General features: G+C 37.8%; 1 protein-coding gene across 6 annotated transcripts in view; it reads right to left on the minus strand.

Moving 5' to 3' along the window:
• The window catches only part of LOC136838628 (DNA cross-link repair 1A protein-like), a 105,324-nt gene that overhangs the window by 43,538 nt on the left and 39,385 nt on the right, over positions 1-22,401 (minus strand). For 3 of the 6 annotated variants that reach the window (XM_067103909.1, XM_067103910.1, XM_067103914.1), the window contains 2 exons: positions 21,429-21,598; positions 3,310-3,400 (listed from right to left, as the gene is read on the minus strand). In XM_067103909.1, the coding sequence (XP_066960010.1) occupies positions 3,310-3,400; positions 21,429-21,598 (261 nt within the window). The remainder of the gene's footprint in view (positions 1-3,309; positions 3,401-21,428; positions 21,599-22,401) is intronic. The other 3 variants (XM_067103912.1, XM_067103913.1, XM_067103911.1) reach the window with 2 other exon arrangements.

Genomic DNA, 22,401 nt, shown 5'->3' on the forward strand with positions numbered 1-22,401 from the left:
AGCCTGCAATATTTACACACACAGATCGGGTCACAAGTGCCATTCATCCAAATTTCTGGGGGTCAAATTAGTGTATGACCAGTTCGAAGGCCAGATAAAACAATTTTGAATGTGTGCTCTACTCTTTTTGGTATTAAAAATATCTTTATCAACTGTATGAGGAGATGTTTAAAAACCTTAATTCGTTGCGTGAGAAAATCTTCAAGACTAACTCTGAAATGCTTATATAACCCTGAGAATCATATATCTGTGGAGGCATAATCTGATTAATCTGAACTCCTGACTGTGTTACACACTGCTCTGCAGTAAAAACAGTGATATCTTTATGTAAAGAAAACATCTTTTATTATGGCTGCAAATCCTTCACATGACTGGAGCTGCTTATATACAGGCAGTCCCTGGGTTATGTCATTTCGGACGGACTTATGGCGCTTGCCTCATGGCTCCATTAGCTTCGATTTTTTGGCGCCATAAGTGGATTTACGGCGCTGTTACCCAGACTTACGGTGCTCTTACCCGGACTTATGGCACTGTTAATGGTGCTGTAAGTGCTATTTATTCCCATTACAATTATTGTGCTTTGGGTTATGGCGATTTTAGACTTACAGCGCACCACCAGGGACAGAACCCTGCTGTAACCCGGAGACTGCCAGTAGAGCATATACAGTTTTATATCACGTGTGAATCTTTGTATCTTACAAGCATACACTTTTTATAAACAGCTCTAATGGGTACAAGTTTGTACCTTGCACTTAGTCCAAGTACAAAGGAAGCTTTAGCAATGCTTTAATAAAATGTGAAAAAACATAGTAGTTTTAATAACTGTGAAAGCTCTCAAGAAGTCAAATGCCTGCCTACCCCTCTTCACCTATCCCACATGGCCTTCCAACCCCTTCCCCAGCCAACCCCCACCCCCCAACAATCCTTTCTCTGTGTACTTATGCCTGTGAGCAGTGTTAATAACACTTCTCTGTCCCCACACACGTATCATTCTGCTCATACTGCATGTAATGCACTGGCATATATTTTATTTACATTTTCCTGTGGTGTAAGAAGATTTTGAAATTATATTTGCTGTACAGGTACATATTTTAAGACTAGGCATATCCAAAATACATGAGTAGTTTAGATTGACCGGACACGTACATACCTCCAAACAGAATGCTAAGTTTGTTAATTGTGTCATGTCAGTATTTTTGTGATTATGTACAAATACATTTATGATAAGAAAATGATTTACAACAGTAAGTTGTTATTAATCTTTGAAATGATATTACAGTATCAACATAATTTCAAAGTCACCTTAAACATTTTACCCTTAAAAATTTATAGAGAGAGAGAGAGAGAGAGAGAGAGAGAGAGAGAGAGAGATTTCAGTATCATTCATAGCTTTCTTATTTAACCACCAAATGGGCAACATAATAATAATAATATTAATGAACCAAACAAAAACTTCTTTCAGTTTTCTTCTGAAGATGGAAAGAGAAACCCACAAGATTCTTGTGTATAACTTGTTTACTGGTAATATGTAAATATTTACCAGTAAACAAGTTATACACAAGAATCTTGTGGGTTTCTCTTTTCAATAATATTAATAATAATAATATACTGTAATTTAAAAATTTATGCATTTCTATAGTAAATTATGTTAAATTTTAAAGAAACAATTACATATTCCCAATCTTTTCTAAGGCTCTCAATTGAGGGGGGAGGTTGAACCTGTCATATATGTTAAATATCTGACCACAACCCTGTGGTTATATGTGTCAAATACTATCTGACGACAGGGTTGTGGTCAGATATTTGACATACGTGACAGGTCCAACCTCCCTCCCCTCAATTGAGAACTTTGGAAAAGAGTGGGAATAAGTATTTGTTTCCTTAAAATTTCACATAATTTACTACATAAATGCATAAATTTTTAATTACAGTATATTATTATTATTTAATTATATTAATCTTATTAATGTTTGAAAATTAGTACTTATTATTAGGTAAATAATTTATTTATCAAACAAACATGGTTAGTCCTCACCATCTCCCATAAATTTATAAAAAAATTCTTGTGCCGTCATTCTCTCTCTCTCTCTCTCTAAATATACACATATTTTAATGAAAAATACAGTAATTAGTGAATACACAGTGTTGCTCTACAAAAAAAGCGAATTAGTGGTAATTTTAGAGATACGGCCCAAAGAAAAATCTGCAAATTAGTGAAATTCCCCCGCAGGCAAGTGAATGAAGTGTTCCACAAAAATCCACAACAAAATGAAATGTGGAAATGTGAAACACGCAAAGAAAGGGGGAGCACTATAATACATCAGAGACATGTCAAACTGTATTAATGTCTGATGAGGAATGTCACTTTAACCCCTATGAAGTCACCCAATACTATACCATGAACAGGCACTTCCAGCTTTGACAGAACATAGATAGCCAATACAGTATTGGAAAACAAAAGATAAGGATGAACAGGTAACTTGTTCTGTCATACAGACATATCAGCGGCACAATTACCAGTTATGGCAGCAAAACTGTTGCGTGATGAACAAGATACACATAACCACTGAGGATGCCTCAGACTGAGCTATCACACATAATTACAACTACTATGTACTACTGAGGTCCCATCAATCTTTCCTTGTCATAGCAGGAGCACAACTTCTATGATGCTCAGATGTAATACAGCAGGCATAGCATCACACTATTGGCATCTCTGCTAACAAAACATAAAAACACTAACCATACAAGACATGTTATGTTGAATGTTCTATACCATTACTTACTGTATTACTTGCCTGACACTTGCAATAATCACTAATACCAATTTCAGGCAGTTTCATGCATCTCTACCTCAGATGTAACTTACTGCACCATAAATGTTCTCATTATACACAATGCTGTTATCTAGTGATACCTGGAAAGGAGTTCCATTATTGCAAGATTCTATTGCATGACAAAGTACAGAAAAATAGTATAATTTTTTTAAAAATACTATTTTTGTTTCCTATACACTTTGCCGTTTTAAAACCAGTAAAACCAGTAGGAGTTCCTTCTTGTTTACCATTATAACACTGATTTCCTGTTTTCTTATCTTTCTTGTTTTAAAAATCATATTTGTCATCACCAAATAGTCTAATGACATTGTAGTCATACCTGTACGCACCTGTACATAATGAAAATAATTCCAGAACTTTCTGTTAACTGTCTTGGTATTCTCTACATATAAATATCAATACTGTAACATAAATACATCACTCAAAATAGGTGATACAAGAAATTAAGGTCTAATTTTAAATTTCAGAGTACCTGGTATATATTTGTAGAATGGACAGGTTCTTTTTCCTCCACCACCATAGTACTGTGTTTGCTGAACCTGCTTCTGTGGAGGATTCTGAACCTGCAAGGGAAAATTTAAATTATGATAAGCAACACATGAACACTCTTTGACAGTAGTATATTACACAATAATGGATCTGATGACATATAAGTGTTACAAACAGCCAGTCCATATAAACATTCCAGTTATAATAAATCTCTAAAGCAATTTGTATTTCTCCTATGTATACAAACCAAAGCATTTACACGGAAGGTCTCTTTGCGTATGTGTGATCTGGCTATGAACTTGGAAACAAGGGTATGCCATGGTGGAAATGGTGTGTGTGTGTGTGTGTGTGTGTGTGTGTGTGTGTGTGTGTGTGTGTGTGTGTGTGTGTGTGTGTGCGTGCATTTGGAAAAATACCCACCCTATCTGTGCCATTGTGTCACTTTTTCCTTCAGTCACACTGACAAAGTGGGGTGGCTGAGATGGGTTAGTCATAAAAGGCTTTTTTGGTTTGTATACAATGATACAATACAAATTGTTTCAGAAATTTATATGTCCCTATGTAGATACAAACCACTGCCTTTTATGTGGAGACTTAGTCTTTAGGAGTGGGGTAGTCCCTCCAACTGAATGGAGTTGGATCCCATCCAAAAATGCCACGTTCCCAGCTGCACATGCAATCAGGGATTACATGACTCCTTACTCTCTGGTAAAAATCTTGACCAGAGTAGTAGGACCCTGGGCTGAAACGACCTGTGTATACAGACAGACATTACAGGCAGTCCCCAGATAACGGCAGGGGTTTGGTTATTGGCCGAGTGCTGGTGACCAGAAAACGGCGTTAACCGAATAAATGGCATCTGCAACACTGAGAGTGCCTATGATCCGCTTAATGGCGCCGTTACCCAAGTAACAGCACTGTTAAGCAGTTTATTGGTGCCGATAGACTGTTTACCGGCACCAAAAATTTGGTTAACATTGTCTTTAGCCAAGCGCTGTAAAACCAAAACGCCATTAACCCTTAAACGCCTGTTGGGCGTAGCAAGCGTCGACTAAAATTGTCTGTTGAATGCCAAGTGGATGTAGCAAACGTCGACTACAAAAATTTCAACCTTTGGTCAACTTTGACTCGACCGAAATGGTCGAAAAACGAGATTGTAAGCTAAAACTCTTACATTCTAGTAATATTCAATCATGTACCTTCATTTTGCAACAAATTGGAAGTCTCTAGCACAATATTTCGATTTATGGTGAATTTTTGAAAAAAACTTTTTCTTACGCCCGCAAGAGCAACTTCGGCGAAAAATTTCAGAAATTCTTTCATCATTTTGTCATAATTTTTGCACTGTTCTATATTAGCCGTTACATAAAGTTTTATATATGAAAATGTGCGCAATTTCATGTACAATACAACAGAAAATAACTCATGGTTGTAGCTTTTATCAGTTTTGAAATATTTTCATATAAATCACGATAACTGCCAAAATTTCAACCTTCGGTCAACTTTGACTCGACCAAAATGGTAAAAACGCAATTGTAAGCTAAAACGCTTACATTCTAGTAATATTCAATCATTTACCTTCATTTTGCAACCAATTGGAAGTCTCTAGCACAATATTTCGATTTATGGTGAATTTTTGAAAAAACTTTTTCCTTACGTCCGTGCCAGAAATTCTTTTCGTCACGTTGTCGTAATGTTTGCACTGTTTTATATTAGTCGTTACATAAAGTTTTATATATGGAAATGTGCGCAATTTCATGTAGAATACAACAGAAAATAACTCATGGTTGTAGCTTTTATCAGTTTTGAAATATTTTCATATAAATCACGATAACTGCCAAAATTTCAAGCCGGTCAACTTTAACTTTCGACCGAAATGGTAAAAACGCAATTATAAGCTAAAACTCTTACATTCTAGTAATATTCAATCATGTACCTTCATTTTGCAACAAACTGGAAGTCTCTAGCACAATATTTCGATTTATGGTGAATTTCTGAAAAAAAAAAAAAAAAAAAAAAAAAAAAAAAAAAAAAAAAAAAAAAAAAAATTTTTCCTTACATCTGCGCGCGCTAACTCGGCCGAACATCTCAGAAATTCTTTCGTCATGTTGTCGTATTGTTTGCATCGTTTTACATTAGTCGTTACATAAACTTTTATATATGAAAATGTGTGCAATTTCATGTAGAATATAGCAGAAATTAGCTCATGGTTGTAGCTTTTATCAGTTTTGAAATATTTTCACATAAATCACGATAACTGCCAAAATTTCAACCTTCAGTCAACTTTAACTCGACCGAAATGGTCAAAAAAACACAATTGTAAGCTAAAACTCTTACATTCTAGTAATATTCAATCATTTACCTTCATTTTGCAATAAATTGGAAGTCTCTAGCACAATATTTTGATTTATGGTGAATTTTTTAAAAAAACATTTTCCTTACGTCTGAAGTTGAATGACTGGACTCCCCTTCCTTCCTTTCTGATTATTGAAGCAAACTCCAGGCCAGAGTACACATGAATTGGATTAGTTACAGGTGAGCAGCTAGTTCGGCCGAACATCTCAGAAATTCTTTCGTCTCGTTGTCGTAATATTTGCACCGTTTTATATTAGTCGTTACATAAAGTTTTATATATGAAAATGTGCGCAATTTCATTTACAATACAACAAAAAATAACTCATGGTTGTAGCTTTTATCAGTTTTGAAATATTTTCATATAAATCACGATAAATAGAAAAATTCGACTTTCGGTCAACTTTAACTTTCGACCGAAATGGTCGAAAAACTGCAATTGTAAGCTAAAACACTTATAGTCTAGTAATATTCAATCAATTAGCTTCATTTTTCAACAAACAGGAAGTCTCTAGCACAATATTTCGATTTATGGTGAATTTTTGAAAAAAAAAAAAATTTTTTACGTCCGCGCGTTACGAATTCATGCTTCATTTTGTGATAATATTTTCTCTCTGTTGCTTTGATCATTTTAAAATTTGTTATATACCAAAATCATCGCAATTTAGTGTACAATACGACTAAAAAATATTAAGTCATTAGCTTTAACCGTTTTGCTTACAGCGTGATTTGTATACAATTATATACAAGTTTTTTTTTCGCTGTCATATATTCCAATATTCCAATATTTATATATGATAGATATTTTTTTTTCATTTCTGATGGTTGCATACTAAACTTCAGGCAATGACAAAACAAATGAGCCAAAAATGAACTCTTAATCTTAAAAACTAAGCATGCTGTGATTTTTTGAAAAAACTTTTTCCGCTTCAAGCGCTAACTCACGAACGCCGCGGCATACGGGAGACGTTTTTGTAAATAGGGCTTCGGCGTTAAAGGGTTAACTGATGTCACCGTTAACTGGGGACTCCCTGTATACTTAGTGAAGAAGGTGTTCAAAGAACCATGACACCTCCTGAGGGTATTTCATGTTGGCTAACATATATACCAGCTATTACCAAGTCCCGTAATGGGTTAGAAGTTCTATCCTTTCCAATTTCCCCTTTGTCTTTGTTACAAAAAATTGACAGAATGGCAACATACTCCAGGACTATCTACAGCAGAACTAGCTGCTCACCTGTAACTAATCCAATTCATGTGTACTCTGGCCTGGAGTTTGCTTCAATAATCAGAAAGGAAGGAAGGGGAGTCCAGTCATTCAACTTCATACTCCCTCTGGCCTGGAGTTTGCTTCAATAATCAGAAAGGAAGGAAGGGGAGTCCAGTCATTCAACTTCATACTCCCAAATAATAATGGGCTTAGGTTCTCAGAATAGACACTCCTCTATCCGAACAGAGCTTAGCCAACTACACAACTTGTTAAGCAGTCACCACAGGTCCTAAGAAGATATTCAAACTCTTATGGGTGACACCTTAGGTAAAATGAGGTAAAGGTAGTCTGTCTTTGCCAGACTCCAGCTCTCATTACCTGCTGTACCGAGTTCTTCTGGAAAACAATGGAAGGGCATATGCCACTGTCACTGTGTGCTCTCTAGTAGGAATGGTGGCCAGACTCTTAGGGATAGGAGCTACACGCTCATTTTATATCCTCAGGAAGCCAAAAAGAGGGGGTACTCTTGGAAATCTCCTTCTTACACCTACCCATACTAACAAAATGTCTCCTACACCCTAGCCTCCAGGAGCAAGTCCTTTTCAGACTGTACTTTATAGCATGGACTGGACACAGAAGCATCTTATCCAGGTCTAAACCAACAAGGGCTCACAGGAAGGAATTAAGAAACTCTCAAATCTCTCATCCAAAACTGACAGATTCTGAGTTTTTGCAACAAACTTGGATTAATAGAGAATGAGTGAGATCTCTATCCCTCCGAATACTAGAAAAGATATGAAAGACCATGTAACTCCCCCCTCCTCTTCATCAAGGCCAAAGCCAAGAGAAATATAGCATTCAGAGTAAGGTCTCTGTCCAAAGCATTGGCAAAAGGCTTGAATAGAGGCCTTGTAAAATTCCCAAGGACTAAAGAACCAACCCAACCTGGACGCTGAAGCTCTAGAGAAAAGCATGACTGTTCAAAACCTCTCTGTAACATACACAATTCAAGCAAAGTGGTAAGGTCTAGTCACTTTAGTATGAAAACTTGTGACAAGGCTGAATGATAACTTTTTACCATAGAAAATGAGAGAAGTTTGCCTTGGCAAAGGTTAATGAGGGAATCTGTTATCTGCCCAATAGATGCTCTGACAGGAGAGTAAACTCTTCTATGACATCCACTACAGAAGATAGCCCACTTTCCTTGATATATGTTCGTAGAGGATTGTCAGAGGTATCCCAACATCTCCCTTGCAACCCTGCAAGAAAAGCCTCTCTCTCACAGGAAATGCTGGATAACTCCCATGCATACATCTGCAGGGAGTGCATTGTTTGGTAGTATCTGCAACTGTGTGGTTATCCAGGAGTGTGGGTCATAAGGGTAATTCCCTCAATACCTTGACCAAGAGTGTCAGTAGATCTGCATAATACTTGGCCTGCAGCCAGTGAGGAGCCATCAGTCATATGAAGCTGCAGGGTGACAAACATCACTCTGTTGATCACCCTGTGAAGGAGACTGAATGGTGGAAACATAAAGATGCCTACAATATCCCTTGGATGTTGGAAGGCATCCTCCATTGCCCAAAGATCTGAGACTGGTGAACACACGACTGGAATCCACACGACTGGAATTTCTTGTTCAGTCTGGTTGCAAAAAGATTCAATCATGGGGAAAGCCCTATACCTCAAACAGCTTCTCCATGAACCGAAGGTTCAGAGACCACTCTGTCCCCGCTACCCGACTCTGATGACCGAGTTGGCTTGGTGATCCACCCACTTGTGCATCTGCAATGACAACTGATGTACATACCAAGACACAGTTACCCCTGCTTATTGACAAGTGTCCTTTCAACTGTTTTCGGAACAACTGCAGTGCCACCACTGCCACTTTCTTCTCCAGAATATTAACATGCGGATAATGTTTGTCTTGACACTACACTCCCAAAACAAATTCCCCTCTCAGGTGTGCACCCCACCCCTTGTTTGACACTTTCAAGAGATGAAGCATTTCTGGAGGGGGAGAACTTAACAGAACACCCTTCAAGGGATGTCTGTCATACAATCACCATGCCTGAGAGCCACCTTACATACTATCTGAATTACTTTACAGAATATGAAATGAGGAAACAGAGCCTGACAACTAAGAAATGAGGAAACAGAGACAGAGTCTGACAACTAAGAAATGAGGAAACAGAACCTCATAACTAAGAAATGGAAGTTATAGATCAGGTACCAAAGAAAGGTGACCTAACAATGTAGTACCTATACAGGTATTGCACTTACATTGGTTGCAATGAAAATATTCAGTATGCTTTTTCTCAGTAGGATAGGGAGAGAAATTGATAAAAACTTAAAATACCCTTCTGAGTGCTTTTGTTGATGAAGGCATTTGACAGTGGCTACAGACCAATATTATGGACGGTCTTGCGTCACTGAGGTATTTCAATCAAATATATAAAACTAAATAAAATTGTCCATGAACAATGTAGATGCAAAGTTGATGTTGATATGGTCTTGCCAATTGAATTTGCAGTAAATAGTGGTAATATTACTCCACCTTTATTCTTTGCCCTTCTCATTGATTTCATAATGAAAAAAGTGGTCAAAGATGACAGAGAGGTTTACATTGGAGAATAATAAAACTTGAGGCTCAGAATATGCAGATGATACTGTTTTAAACAGTAAAACACAACAAGATATGCAAAGCTTGCCTAATGCAATGCATCATATATCTAAATAGATGGGATTCAAAGTAAATCAAAGAAAAACTGAAGTAATGAGGACAAATTATACAGAAAAGGGATGAAATAACATTTGATGGAGAAAGGACTGAGGCTGACTCCTTCAAATATTTAGGAACAATGATATTTAGCACTCACAGGGATGGTGGAGATTCTGACATTTCCATTTCCAAAACTTTCTTTTCCATTCATGGACCATATACATTTGTTACCATTCCTCCTGTCACACTTATCTGACCATTCAATCTTTGAGCTAACAATCTGTACTCTAACCCAAGCCCAGTCATTACAACTACAAGCACTGCCCATTCCTTGCTCTACACTATTCAATTACTCTAATCTTCCACGTACAGTAACCTATCACCTTTGTCTCACTGAGTGTCAAAACATCTGCTTTTTGTTCTTAACCCTCACCAGCCAGGCTAAATAGGTTATTATTTCAATTATATACACACTGACACATTGAAGGGCCTTCCGGATAAAATACCCTACAAATATAGAACGGCAATTTTCTAAACTCTTTTCTCCTATCTAGTAACTGCACAGTACATTATATTCTTATTGACAATACAGAATATCCTACACAGTACTTTACACAAAAAGTGCTCAAATAAAGCGCTCACACTTCTGCCTAAGCATTATTGTAATATCTAAGGGAACTTACCAGGCATAACAGCATCTCTCCTGGGTCCTTTAAAACCTGGGGTGCTGAACCGAGGGATCTTGTGTTTAAACCATAAACTCTGGAATGAGGGAGGAGAGGAATCCCCATCCTGCCCGAAGAGATACGACAATCCTTGTAGTTTCCCAACTCTCTTGTCTGAGGCAAGGGCTATGAGGAAGACCATCTTTCAGGTGAGATCCTTATCCAGTGATCAGGAAAGTGGTTCTGAAGTAAACTCTCCTCTTAGATGAGCTCCCCAGCCTTTGCAGGAAGCAAGTGGTGTTGGGGTTTGTCCGGGAAGGACCTATGACATTTCAATTGCCACTGCATGGATCAAAGGGGACTGCTTCGTTCAGTATAAGTTTCTTCAGATGAAAGCTGACCCAGGATTACTTCTATGGTCAGGCCAGTTGTTCCTTGTCTTCCAGGGATCACCTTGTGACATCCTTGAGGTTGTCTATCCAGGAAGTTGCTGGGAAGGCTTTCACTGCTACAGTATCTAATCTCATCCTTAAGTACTTGATCTGCTACTAGGGAATCAAGTTGGACTTCTGTCAATTCACCAGTTACCCCAGACTCTGGCAGAGGGATAGGAGTTGCTGCTTGTCAAGTACAGTAGTAGTTTTCCTTCTGAGGAAGTGAGGATGAGCCAATCACCCAGGTAACATAACAGATGGACTCCTTCTAAGTGAACCCAAGCTGAGACCAGAGTGAAGATTCTTGTGAACACCTAAAGGGCTGCCGTTAGCCTGAAGCAGAGCCTTTAATTGGAAGAACTTTTCTTGACATATGAATTATAGGAACCTCCTCAAGCCCTGATGTATTAGGATCTGAAAGTATGCGTCTTTAAGGTTGATTGAGTTCATGAAGTCTCCTTCTCTGACAGCAATATTAAATAAGCTGTCTTCACAGTAAATGGTGTCTGTCTGATGTAGCTCTTGTGCCGAGAGGTCTATGACCAGTCTCCAGCCTTCTGATACTTTCTCTACAAGCAAGAGGCAACTGTAGAAACCTGGAGACCAGCCCTGTATGATCTAGATTGCTCCCCTCTACAACATAATTCTGACTTCTCCCCACAGAACTTAGGATTTGGTCGAGTTGTGGAGATAAGTTGGGAATAGGATTGGATGAGAGAGAGAGAGAGAGAGAGAGAGAGAGAGAGAGAGAGAGAGAGAGAGAGAGAGAGAGAGAGAGAGAGAGCCAATCTCACTGAAGTTCTTGCTCCTACCTCCTTGCTTAGGCTGAGCTTCTTCAAGGTCAATGGAATGGGGTGTTGTTACAGTCTGATCTGCTGCACCTTCTGCTATGCTGTTGGAGAGGCAGACTTCAATTGACCAGCATTTCTCTCTGTTGGGGCTCTACTTCCTTGAGAGGACTCGCAGGTGGTTGCTCGGAAAATTAGTGTATCTCATGAATCTTCACTTTTATATCCACCACTGCTTCCACCTTCCAAGGGAAGAAAGTAGCAGGGCGAGTCCATGATGGAACTATTATGGAGAGAGAGCCAACTCTCATGCAATACCTACTTCAACATGAGTGCAAGGAACAGGGCCTTCCTTTGAAGGACTAAGTTGGTCCACTTGTAACCTAGGTGGCAAAGACCAACAATTTGTGCCTTTGGCCAAATCTCTGAAGGCACAGCCTTCATCGTGGTGGTATTGAAGGTGACCTACCACATCTAGCCAAGAGCCGAACAGTATCTCCGACATCAACACTGCTTCCAGATTTGCTGGACTCAGTATGGTTGAACATAATCCCTCTTGCCTTAACTTTTCAAGAAGCAGATTATTAGTCAGGCAACACCGCACCAGCTTGAGATGTAAGGATGCGTCATTTGTAAGGATGAATTACACTGTACATGTAAGCAGTTACAAATTAAAAATCTGTTCTTGAGACATCCTATTAATCTTTAAAAACATGACAGTTTTGGGCACTTAAGTCACACCCAAATAGCCATTTAAATCTTTTAACAACATTACAAAGGTTGGCTGCTTTCAAAACATGAGAAAAGACTATCAAGTTTGTAAGAAACATCATTCAAATTCATACTAGGGGTTACTTTGATAACAGCAACTTCAACAATTTTTTGTTTCTTGATTCTAAAATGAAAAATTGTTGAATATGCTGTTAATAAAGTAACATCTTGTATGCATTTGAACAATGGTTGTTACAAACTTGATAGTTTTATCACTTCTCATGTTTTGGAGGCAGCCAAGTTCTAAAATGTAGTCTAAAAGTTATACTGCCAGTTTGGTGTGACTCAAGTCACCTTATGTCATTGATACTTATTTTGTACTCTTTTTGTCATTTATACCTTCATTCCTATTTTTACACTAATCTGAAGAGGAGCCTAGTGTGGCTCAAAACTGTTGTGTTTTTCAAGATTGAACGGATGTCTTTATAATGTGTTTTTTACTTGTGTGTTATTCACATTCTCTGGGACACAATATCTCTTTTACTTGGAAAAAAGCAGGGGAAGTAGCTTGGCCAATCTGCTAGAAGTAAGGGAACTGGCTGGCCTGCAGATCAGTGAATTCACCCGAGTCACAACACCACAAGCAAGTTCTGACAAAAGTAACCTTACCAAAGGTCTTGACTCTTGAGCATAACCAATCACCCAACTCTTGAGCGTAACCAATCACCTGGTCTGAAAGAGACTGCCAGTAAAGTTGATACTGAGGCTGGTTCCTAAAGGTTAAGCTCACTTGGAAGCAGTGCTGCAAGTCTATGGGAATGGATTCAGGGGAGCTGGGCCCATAGTGCCAGAGCCTCTGCAGTTTCACTGTAAGTCCCCATCTCCACTGCAATAGGGAAAACTGGAGATTTCTGCTCCTAATCTCACTCCCGCTCCTGTCCCCCGACAGAGGAGACATCTCGACTGGATCTCTGAAAAAGGTTTTGCGAGTTGTTCAAAGTGGGAGGGAAGCAATAATTTTTGTCTTTGGCCAAATCCTTGACAGCACAGCCTTCATCATGGTGGTATTGAAGGTGACCTATTGCTGGACTCAGTATAGTTGAACATAATTTGCTGGACTCAGTATAGTTGAACATAAGTTCCTCTTGCCTCAACTTCTCAAGAAGCAGATTATTAGTTAGGCAACACCGCACCAGCTTGAGATGTAGGGATGTGTCATTTGTAGGGATGAATTACACTGTACATGCAAGCAGCTGCAAATTAAAAATCTGTTCTTGAGACATCCTATTAATCTTTAAAAACAAGAGTTTTGGGCAAAACTAGACTCCTCTTCAGGTAAGCGCAAAAGCAAGAATGAAGATAGGATTGACAAAAAGAGTAAAAAGTAAAAAAAAAAATAAATATAAAAAAATACGTATCAAAGACATAAAAGTCATTTAAGTCACACCCAAATAGCCATTTAAATCTTTTAACAACATTACAAAGGTTGGCTGCTTTCAAAACATGAGAAGTGGTAAGACTATCAAATTTGTAAGAAACATCATTCAAATTCATACAAGGGGTTACTTTGATAATAGCAACTTCAACAACTTTTTGTTTCTTCTGATTCTGAAATGAAAAAATGGTTGTTATAAACTTGAGAGTCTTATCACTTCTTGTGTTTTGAAGGCAGCCAAGTTTTAAAATGTAGCCTAAAAATTTAAATTGCCAGTTGAGTGTGACGCAAATTACCTTTATGTCACTGATACTTATTTTTATATTTATTTCTTTTATTTTACTTTGTACTCTTTTTGTCATTCATCCCTTCATTCCTATTTTTACACTCATCTGAAGAGGAGCCTAGTGTGGCTCAAAATTGTTGAGTTTTTCAAGATGGAATGGATGTCTTTATAACATGTTTTTTACTTGTGTGTTATTCACATTCTCTGGGACACAAAATATTTCTTTTACATAGAAAATGGCAGGGGGAGTAGCTTGGCCAATCTGCTAGATGTAAGGGAACTGGCTGGCCTGCAGATCAGTGAATTCACCTGAGTCAAAACACCACAAGCAAGCCCCGACAAAAGTAACCTTACCGAAGGCCTCACCTCTTGAGTGTAACCAGTCATGTGGTCTGCAAGAGACGCCCAATAAAGTTGATACTGGGGCTGGTTCCCAAAGGTTTACTCACTTGGAAGCACTGCTGCATGTCTACGGGAATGGATTCAGGGAAGCTGGGCCCACAGTGCCAGGGCCTCTGCAGTTTCACTGTGAGTCCCTATCTCTGCAGTAGGGAAAACTGGAGATTTCTGCTCCCAATCTCACGCCTGCTCCTGTCCACCAACACAGAGGAGGCATCTCGACTGGGTCTCTGAAAAGGGTACTGGGAGTTGTTCAAAGTGGGAGGGAAGCAGAGAGGGTGGGTAGGAATGCGGGGATGGTGCAGCACAGTCTGGCATTTCCCAGCAGCAGGACACTGGGTTTCGTCCGAGGTGCAGGGGGGGGGGTTAAGCTCACCCTGGACTGAGACCTGGTCCACCTTGATCTATGGGGAGACCATAACTGTGTCAAAAGCAGGGATGGAGAACAGTTTAATCACTACACACTCAGAGGAGAAAGTTGCGATTCCCTCCCTCCACAACCCGGAGACCAAGAATGATGGTGTGAGGGAGAGCAGCAATCCTGTCTGCTCCTTTACTCATAGAAGCTCCCGGGGTGTGTGTGTGTGTGTTTGACCAACCCCCCTTTGAGGAATGCTTGCCCCAAGAAACAACCTCTTGCACCTCCTCCTGCCTGGCCAAGGATTCTAAAAATGAAGTTAGGCATATAAGGGAGCTGCAAGTCAAGGTCAGAACTACCTCACTGGGAAGAAATGTTAGACTAAAACATTATTCTTTTCCACTGATTAACAATTATAAATAGTAAAATTTCTAATTAATGGGTTTTAAAAAAGATAAAAAGGTTAAAAAGTGCAGAAACATGATATAGCCAAGTAACCTAATCCACAATCCTCTTGACAATTAAGCCTACCTGTTGAGAAATTAAGGAACTTAATTTTGTACAGAAGCTCACAACTACACATTCAACTTTCCTTAGTAGATGGCTGCAGCATCCCGTTGCTAAGGCATTATGAATATGTAGGTTATTTAGGAGCACACTAGGTCAGTGCTTTCTCCCTGGCAGACCTAAGAGCTACGGCAAACATAGCTGCCTTGCGCACTATTACCATATCTGTGTGAGAATGGTGAATGGAAAGACTGTGGTAATTGCTGTTGGATGGGGAACGAGCCTGCCTGCCTTGGGTCCATTTATACCCTATTACTTTGTCAACAGGCATTATTCTGGCCAAGACCAACTACGCATGAGAAAATTCTTCGCTATTGGTTGGTTTGTCTAGTGGACTGATTGGCGAGACCATAAGGAAAACCCCTTTGAGGACAGACTGCAGCTACACTAAGGAAAACCCCTTTGAGGACAGACTGCAGCTACACTATTGAAAATTACACTGAAAAAGATATAAACAACTATAACAGCAACATTCCCTGAGTAATTATAAATGTATATATATACAAAAATATATAACTTTTTACACCATTCTTGTGCATTTTGTCAATTTCTTGAGTTCATTCGATCCTTGCCCCAACATCAGCCCCATCTCTCTCTCTCTCTCTCTCTCTCTCTCTCTCTCTCTCTCTCTCTTGGCAATAAGTTAATCTGAAACGAAAGCTACATTTACCCATAACTATAAATATCACAACTGAGAAGCATAATGTTTACACACATGAAAAAGAATAAAAATATTTCCCAGCAAATCAATAAAATACAAAAACATTTATAAGTAGAAATAAAAATCATACACAAGTGAATATTCCTTGAGTAACTGATTTGCAAAAGTGAAATCCCTCTCTCTCATTTTCAAGCACTAGACATACCTATGGTATTCTCTAAAACATTCCACGTTTATGGCCACCTCACACCCAGGAGGCTGCTTTCTTCTTTTTGACCTGTTTGTTTCTTTGCATTTGCACACACGACATAATCTTTGTTCTTCTGCTCTATCATGTGTTGGTGGCACAGGTGCAAGATGGTCAAACTATTATCTTGAAACCCTTCTACTGCCCCTTTCTGGTTGAAATGTGCCATATTTGTTGAGCAGCAGCTGCATGCAGGATCTATGAGCAAAATCCTGTAGACATGGGCTTTCCAGTTTTATACTTATACGATGATGCCTTTTCTTTCTAAAAACAATCTTTCCTTTCTTCCTGCCTGGGAGAAAGATGAGCATCCTCTTTCTGTTTTTGTGAACAGTAACGACCACCCTAGTATTGCTGTTAGATATTCACTTCTGCCTGGCTGTGTAGTAATTGTCCTTGTACAGAATAACATCTTTACTATGATAAAGGGCTAAGAGTTTTCATGACTGCTACTGAGTGGTTTAGAGGGTCATTGGCAGGAACATTTTAATGCTCTGACTGTTCTTATGTTTTTACCTAGGCTTTTTTACATAATACCTTTATTTTAACTTATATTTTGTTACATTTTTCAAATTTAACTTTTAGTTTTGAAAATTTGTTTAATTTTTTAGTGCATTTGTGTGTTTTGCCATGTTAAAGATGTCCTGGTCATCGCTAATCTTTTCTTCTCTTGTCAGGATACACATGCTGATCTTTCTGGAAAAGGAGTTTTCACTGTTGGATTATAAAGTTAAGTATACCTTAGTTTAACCAGACCACTGAGCTGATTAATAGCTTTCCTAGGGCTGGCCCGAAGGATTAGACTTATTTTACGTGGCTAAGAACCAATTGGTTACCTAGCAACGGGACCTAAGCTTATTGTGGAATCCGAACCACATTATACCGAGAAATGAATTCCTATTACCAAAAATAAATTCCTCTAATTCTTCACTGCCCGGCCGGAGAATCAAACGTGGGCCTAGGAGAGTGCTAGCAGAGTACAATATCGACCCATCCAATGAGGAACTTGGATTATAAAGTACAGTACCTTCTCACTATAAGAATTATTAGTCAGTGGAGCAGACTATGTAACTGGAGTTTATAGATAAGCTGTTGATTATCTTAGTGAGACTGTCCATGGATGCATCGGGCAAATCTAGAACTGGGTGATTTAGCAGGGGCTTTATGATGGTTTGGTGACAATTTTATAACTTCTTGTTCAGCATAAATTGGAATTACTAAGCAGGAAATTTTCATTTCAGAATTTCGGTGCACTGTTTTTGTAAAAGATATGTACTACAGTATATGGTAGTCTTCCTTTCATAATGGAAAGGATTGAGCATATGAAAAAAGAAAAGTGATTTAGCACTAAATAAATCTTTATTCTAAGAGTGATATGAATTGGTTAAGAATCTGACAGAAGAAATGCACAGTCAAAAAATTGCTAAATTTGTAAATGTAAAGCCAATCAGAATTATTTGAATATTTATGTGGTAAGACTAAATTAATTTATGTATATTGTGAATGGAGATTTGCAAATTAAATAATACATTTTGTAGTTAATAAGATTAAAAATTTTTTTTCTTGTTTTAACATATACCCCTTTAGAATATTTGTATATAATGTATAATGAATCCCTAAGAAGAAAGGACCCAAAACAGAATGAGAGACAACATTTTTTTTGTGTTAATCAGGTGCTGTTGGGCTGTAGGAACCCAAATGGGACCATTAGACCATGAGGATTCAAGTCTAACCCTACGTGAAGAAAACCTAATTTTTCTGAAACCATAATAATATTTACATCTGTTCTGAAACAGAGAACAGTATTGATCATATACCCAGTTTTACAGTCACAGATGAGATATGTTTTAATATCGAACCAGTGCTTCTTTGATCTAATACAATGTTTGAAAATACAGTGCCCTTTGAATAACACAAAACTTTCATCAAGTTTTTGAAATAAATAAAAGCATCTTGTAAATCATTCCAGTATTTGTTGAATAATGTTTCTTATTACCCAAAGACTGTCCTTGGAATGTGGGTCTCTCAAACCATTATCTGAAAATGTAAAAATCTGTATTGAACCTGGTACCAATCACAAGGTATAAGCTATGGAAATATTGGCAAATGAAAATACATATTAGCCAACCAATAATCCCTGACACTCTAATTAGATACTTGGGATATGAACAATGTTATTGTGAGGAATACTAACATTTCCCTCAAGCCTATATCTGTCCATTTCTTTAAATTACTCAAGCATGATAGTTGACCAGCAACATGACATCCATGATAATGGTTTGTTTTGTCAACCATGACTTGCACTATTTCATTATCCACAAAAACCTCAAACAGCTTGATTTCTCACTATCATTACTCAATCCATAATCGTGCATCACTCCTGCCATCCCAGTAAAACAGTCATAAAGTATACACTCTCCATCAGTCTATCATCCTATCATCATTTTCTTATACTCTAGGCAAGATGCCATGGATCTGAACACCACCAGACAATTGCTGGATAAAGCAAGGTCTTGAGTGCCTTTATACAGTACAGTACAACATCTGCAAAAATACCTCCTATCACTATTACTATGGTCCTCTTGCTGATATGCTGGATCATCAATGTCCAGCTCCCCTAAGCATTCCAATACAGTTGAACCTCTTACGACTGGCATTCTGTGGTCTGGGAACTCCGGTGGTTCGGCTTGATTTTGAATCAGCCGCCATTAGTCCGTTGCACGGCCATGAAGGTGGCACCATGTATTGTTTACAACTTCCCAAAAACAAATATTTGCCATATCTCTTTTTATGAAAATAATTGTTTGTAATGAAAATATGTGAAGTCAAATTTTTATGATATTACCTTTAAAAGAACAAATATATTTTTTTTAAAGATTCTCTTGAGAAGGCTCTACCAAGTCAAAACTTTTAATCAAAACAATCAGACATTTGGCAACGCACAAATTCCTTACTCTTAGAGTGCTTGAAAGACTTATAGGTGATATAGTTTTGACAATTTCTTTTTTATAGCTGTACATTTACCCATTCGATATATCACCCATGAGATCAGATGATGCTAGAGGTAAGAAGCACAAGCATAAATCTTTATTTATGCTAGAAAATGTTTCTCCTGTTAGCAAATGTTTAGTGTTCATTTTCCTCAATAGATGGCAGTGTGCTTTGTTTACGTTTCGACGGCAACATTCAAATACACTGAGTGATCATCAAAATTCATTCTTTATTTTTGTCATTGCATTACCCTCTACAATCAAAATAAAAGATGAAGAAACTAATAGTGATAATTATGAAGATAGTAAATTTAGGAGATGAAAGTCAACAATATTCTGCAGATTCTGATAAAAGTTAAGTACTGTAATTGACTTACGGTTAGGCTAACTCAGGAATCTAAATGTGTTAAATAAAGCATACTATTTTAAAGAAAATTATACAGTATAAAGTTATAAAATGATTTTAAAGAAAATTATACAGTATAAAGTTATAAAATGATAAAGTGAAAATATATGAGTGACAAAATGATAAAAAGCAATGTCAGAATTTAGCTAAGTAGTAGGCTAGGTTGGCAACTAGGCTATTTGTATGCGGATTAGCTTGCAAGACTATGTTTACATAGGGGCTTCATTTTTTAAGGATGTATTCTATATTCTGGGATTTCCTGTGTGGTTCACTCTCAGAATCTGCAAATTCTCTACCTTCCATTTCACAGAACTCTAACCGCTGAGGTGTTTCCTCCTATGTAAAGGAATTTTTAGGTATTTTATACAGTGCACTTGGATGTCCAATGTGGCATGATTTACCAGATTCTGCACATGATGTACTGGGCTAGGGATATCAGGGATTAGCAGCATTACTTTTCACCATAAAATCTTAATGACACCTGGCATTCCACCTATGCATTGAGCTGAGGCCCGAAGAGTTGCTAATCTGTTATTCATGGCCCATTTAAGCCATATGAATGCTTTCCTGCAAAATTCATTCAAATACCATGATGCAAAAGAATAGCTCTCTTATGATACTTCTGGACCATACCCCAAAGTTTTTGTTGTACCTCTTTTCATGCTTGACAAACTTAAGGGGTTTAACGAATCAAATACACTTGTCTCTTCTGAACCACATCCAATATTAAGCACTCCCTCCATGAAGGGGTGGCATGTTAGGAAAGCAACATGCAGTCACTGACACATTCTTACTCTTATTGCCGAAACACAGACAGACCACCAATGAATAAAACTTCAACATTTTCATACACCTATAAACACTTCTTTCTTGCATGAACTTTCAAACCTCCTGGATACTAAGGTCCTCCCTTTCCAATTACTTTTGTGTGTTGTTTCTTTATTGCCAAACCCTATGGGTACCCAGAATACAGAAAATAGTTTATAACCTGTGACTATACCTCAGACCAGAAATTAATCTGGGGTGTTGGGATCTATTTATTAGGAGCTAAGCCATTTTGTCACCTGTCAATCTCTTTTTTAAACTCATTTGAGGACGAACAGCAGCTAGCTATCAATAAACGGGTTTTGACATAGGAAAAACCTGTTTTGGTAACTGCGAAGAATCCTCAAACCCACCCACTTTCCCTGACGAAAAGGAGATGGACTGGGTTGAACATTTACCTTGCACAGACATGATGTTTTGATGAAGATGGCCACCGACTTATGTTGTTGCCTGTGCAGGTGAGACGTATTTAAAGCCGAGGCAATTGTTGCAGGACAGCAGATAGAGCCCTCCTGTCCTGAGTCCTTTATATTCTATCACTGTGCCAACAAGCACCGTTCTGGCTGAGACCAACTATAAGAGAATTCTTTGTAATTGCTTGGTCTGTCTTATGGAACCCTGGGGGGACCACGAGAGTGTAACTCCTTTGAGGACAAACAGCGGCTACCAAAAATAGGTTTTCCTACATCAAAACCTGTTTTTTCACTATATTGTTCTCCCTTTCTCAGTCCTACACTTCTGCATCATACATTTGCTTTCCCATTCTGTTATTCTCCAACCCTTCCACATAAATTCATCCCAAAATAATATGACCCATTCTTTCAACTACATAAACCTTTCACGCCATCTACTTATCTCCACACCTCCAACTTTTTCAATCCTTCCTACATTGCACACATAATACTCAAACAATTCATCCACACATAAAATGTAGCTCTAACAATATATTTTCCATTTAAAAAAGTCTGAAATAGGACTGACATACAGTCGAGCAATTAAAATAAAAATCAAACAAACAGGTAAATTCAGTATTTTGCATAACATACCACTGTAGCTTGATTGTTACCAGCCTTCTTGGCATTGTTTTGCATCTTAGACATCAGAGCCTTCCACTCATCCCCTGAAGATTTGTTAACTGAGTTTTGTGTACCTGAAGATTTCTTGTTAACTGAGTTTTCTGTACCTGAAGATTTCTTGTTAACTGAGTTTTGTGTCCCTGAAATTCAATTCAGAAAAAGTTACAAACTTCATGCTATAGCAAGCACTGATACTGATACACTTACAGTCTACTACAATAAAAGGAAAATAATACATCTAAATTATTTAACAGTAACCGAATTAACATTTACCCATTAAAGCTTCACACTAGTATCTTCCTTAGTATCTGCTCAACTCCTTAAACTATGCCTTCTTCAATTATAACGCTAATTTAAGAGCAAATCCTTCTAACAGCAAGATTGGGGATTACAAATGTGAATCAGTGGTCTGGTTAAACTTACTGTACCACAAAAATGGTGCTGTTTAATACGAACACCTATATTTTGTCAGCTCTTATCTCCTGAATTTGGAAAACAAAAAAAAAAAAGCTTTAAAAATAAATCAATAATAGGATATCAATGATATTTAATTAACTGATGATGAACTCGCCCCTTACAAGGAATTACCAGCCCACTCAATGCTAGTGTATGGGTCTTCTTTCATCAGATACAGCAGATGCAAGGTAATAAGTTGCAAACTAAATATAAAACATAGGTTTATATGTTTAAACATTAACATTATTTTATCATTTTAGTTATGTTTTATATTTTCCATACAAAATTTTTTTTTTTTTTTCAGTACTATAGATCCACATGTCCATCATATGATGTGGGAACATGCTACTTAAACTCTGGTTATTACTACAAGTGGCACAGTAGCTTACTCTTCACAACAGGTCATATTTCAACAGGGTTCAACAATGACCATAGCTAGGTATAACTGCAGGCATCAGTGGTCAGGATATGCACCAAAAAGGTTATG

Source organism: Macrobrachium rosenbergii, chromosome 5, assembly GCF_040412425.1.
Source record: "Macrobrachium rosenbergii isolate ZJJX-2024 chromosome 5, ASM4041242v1, whole genome shotgun sequence".
Classification (NCBI taxonomy): domain Eukaryota; kingdom Metazoa; phylum Arthropoda; class Malacostraca; order Decapoda; family Palaemonidae; genus Macrobrachium; species Macrobrachium rosenbergii.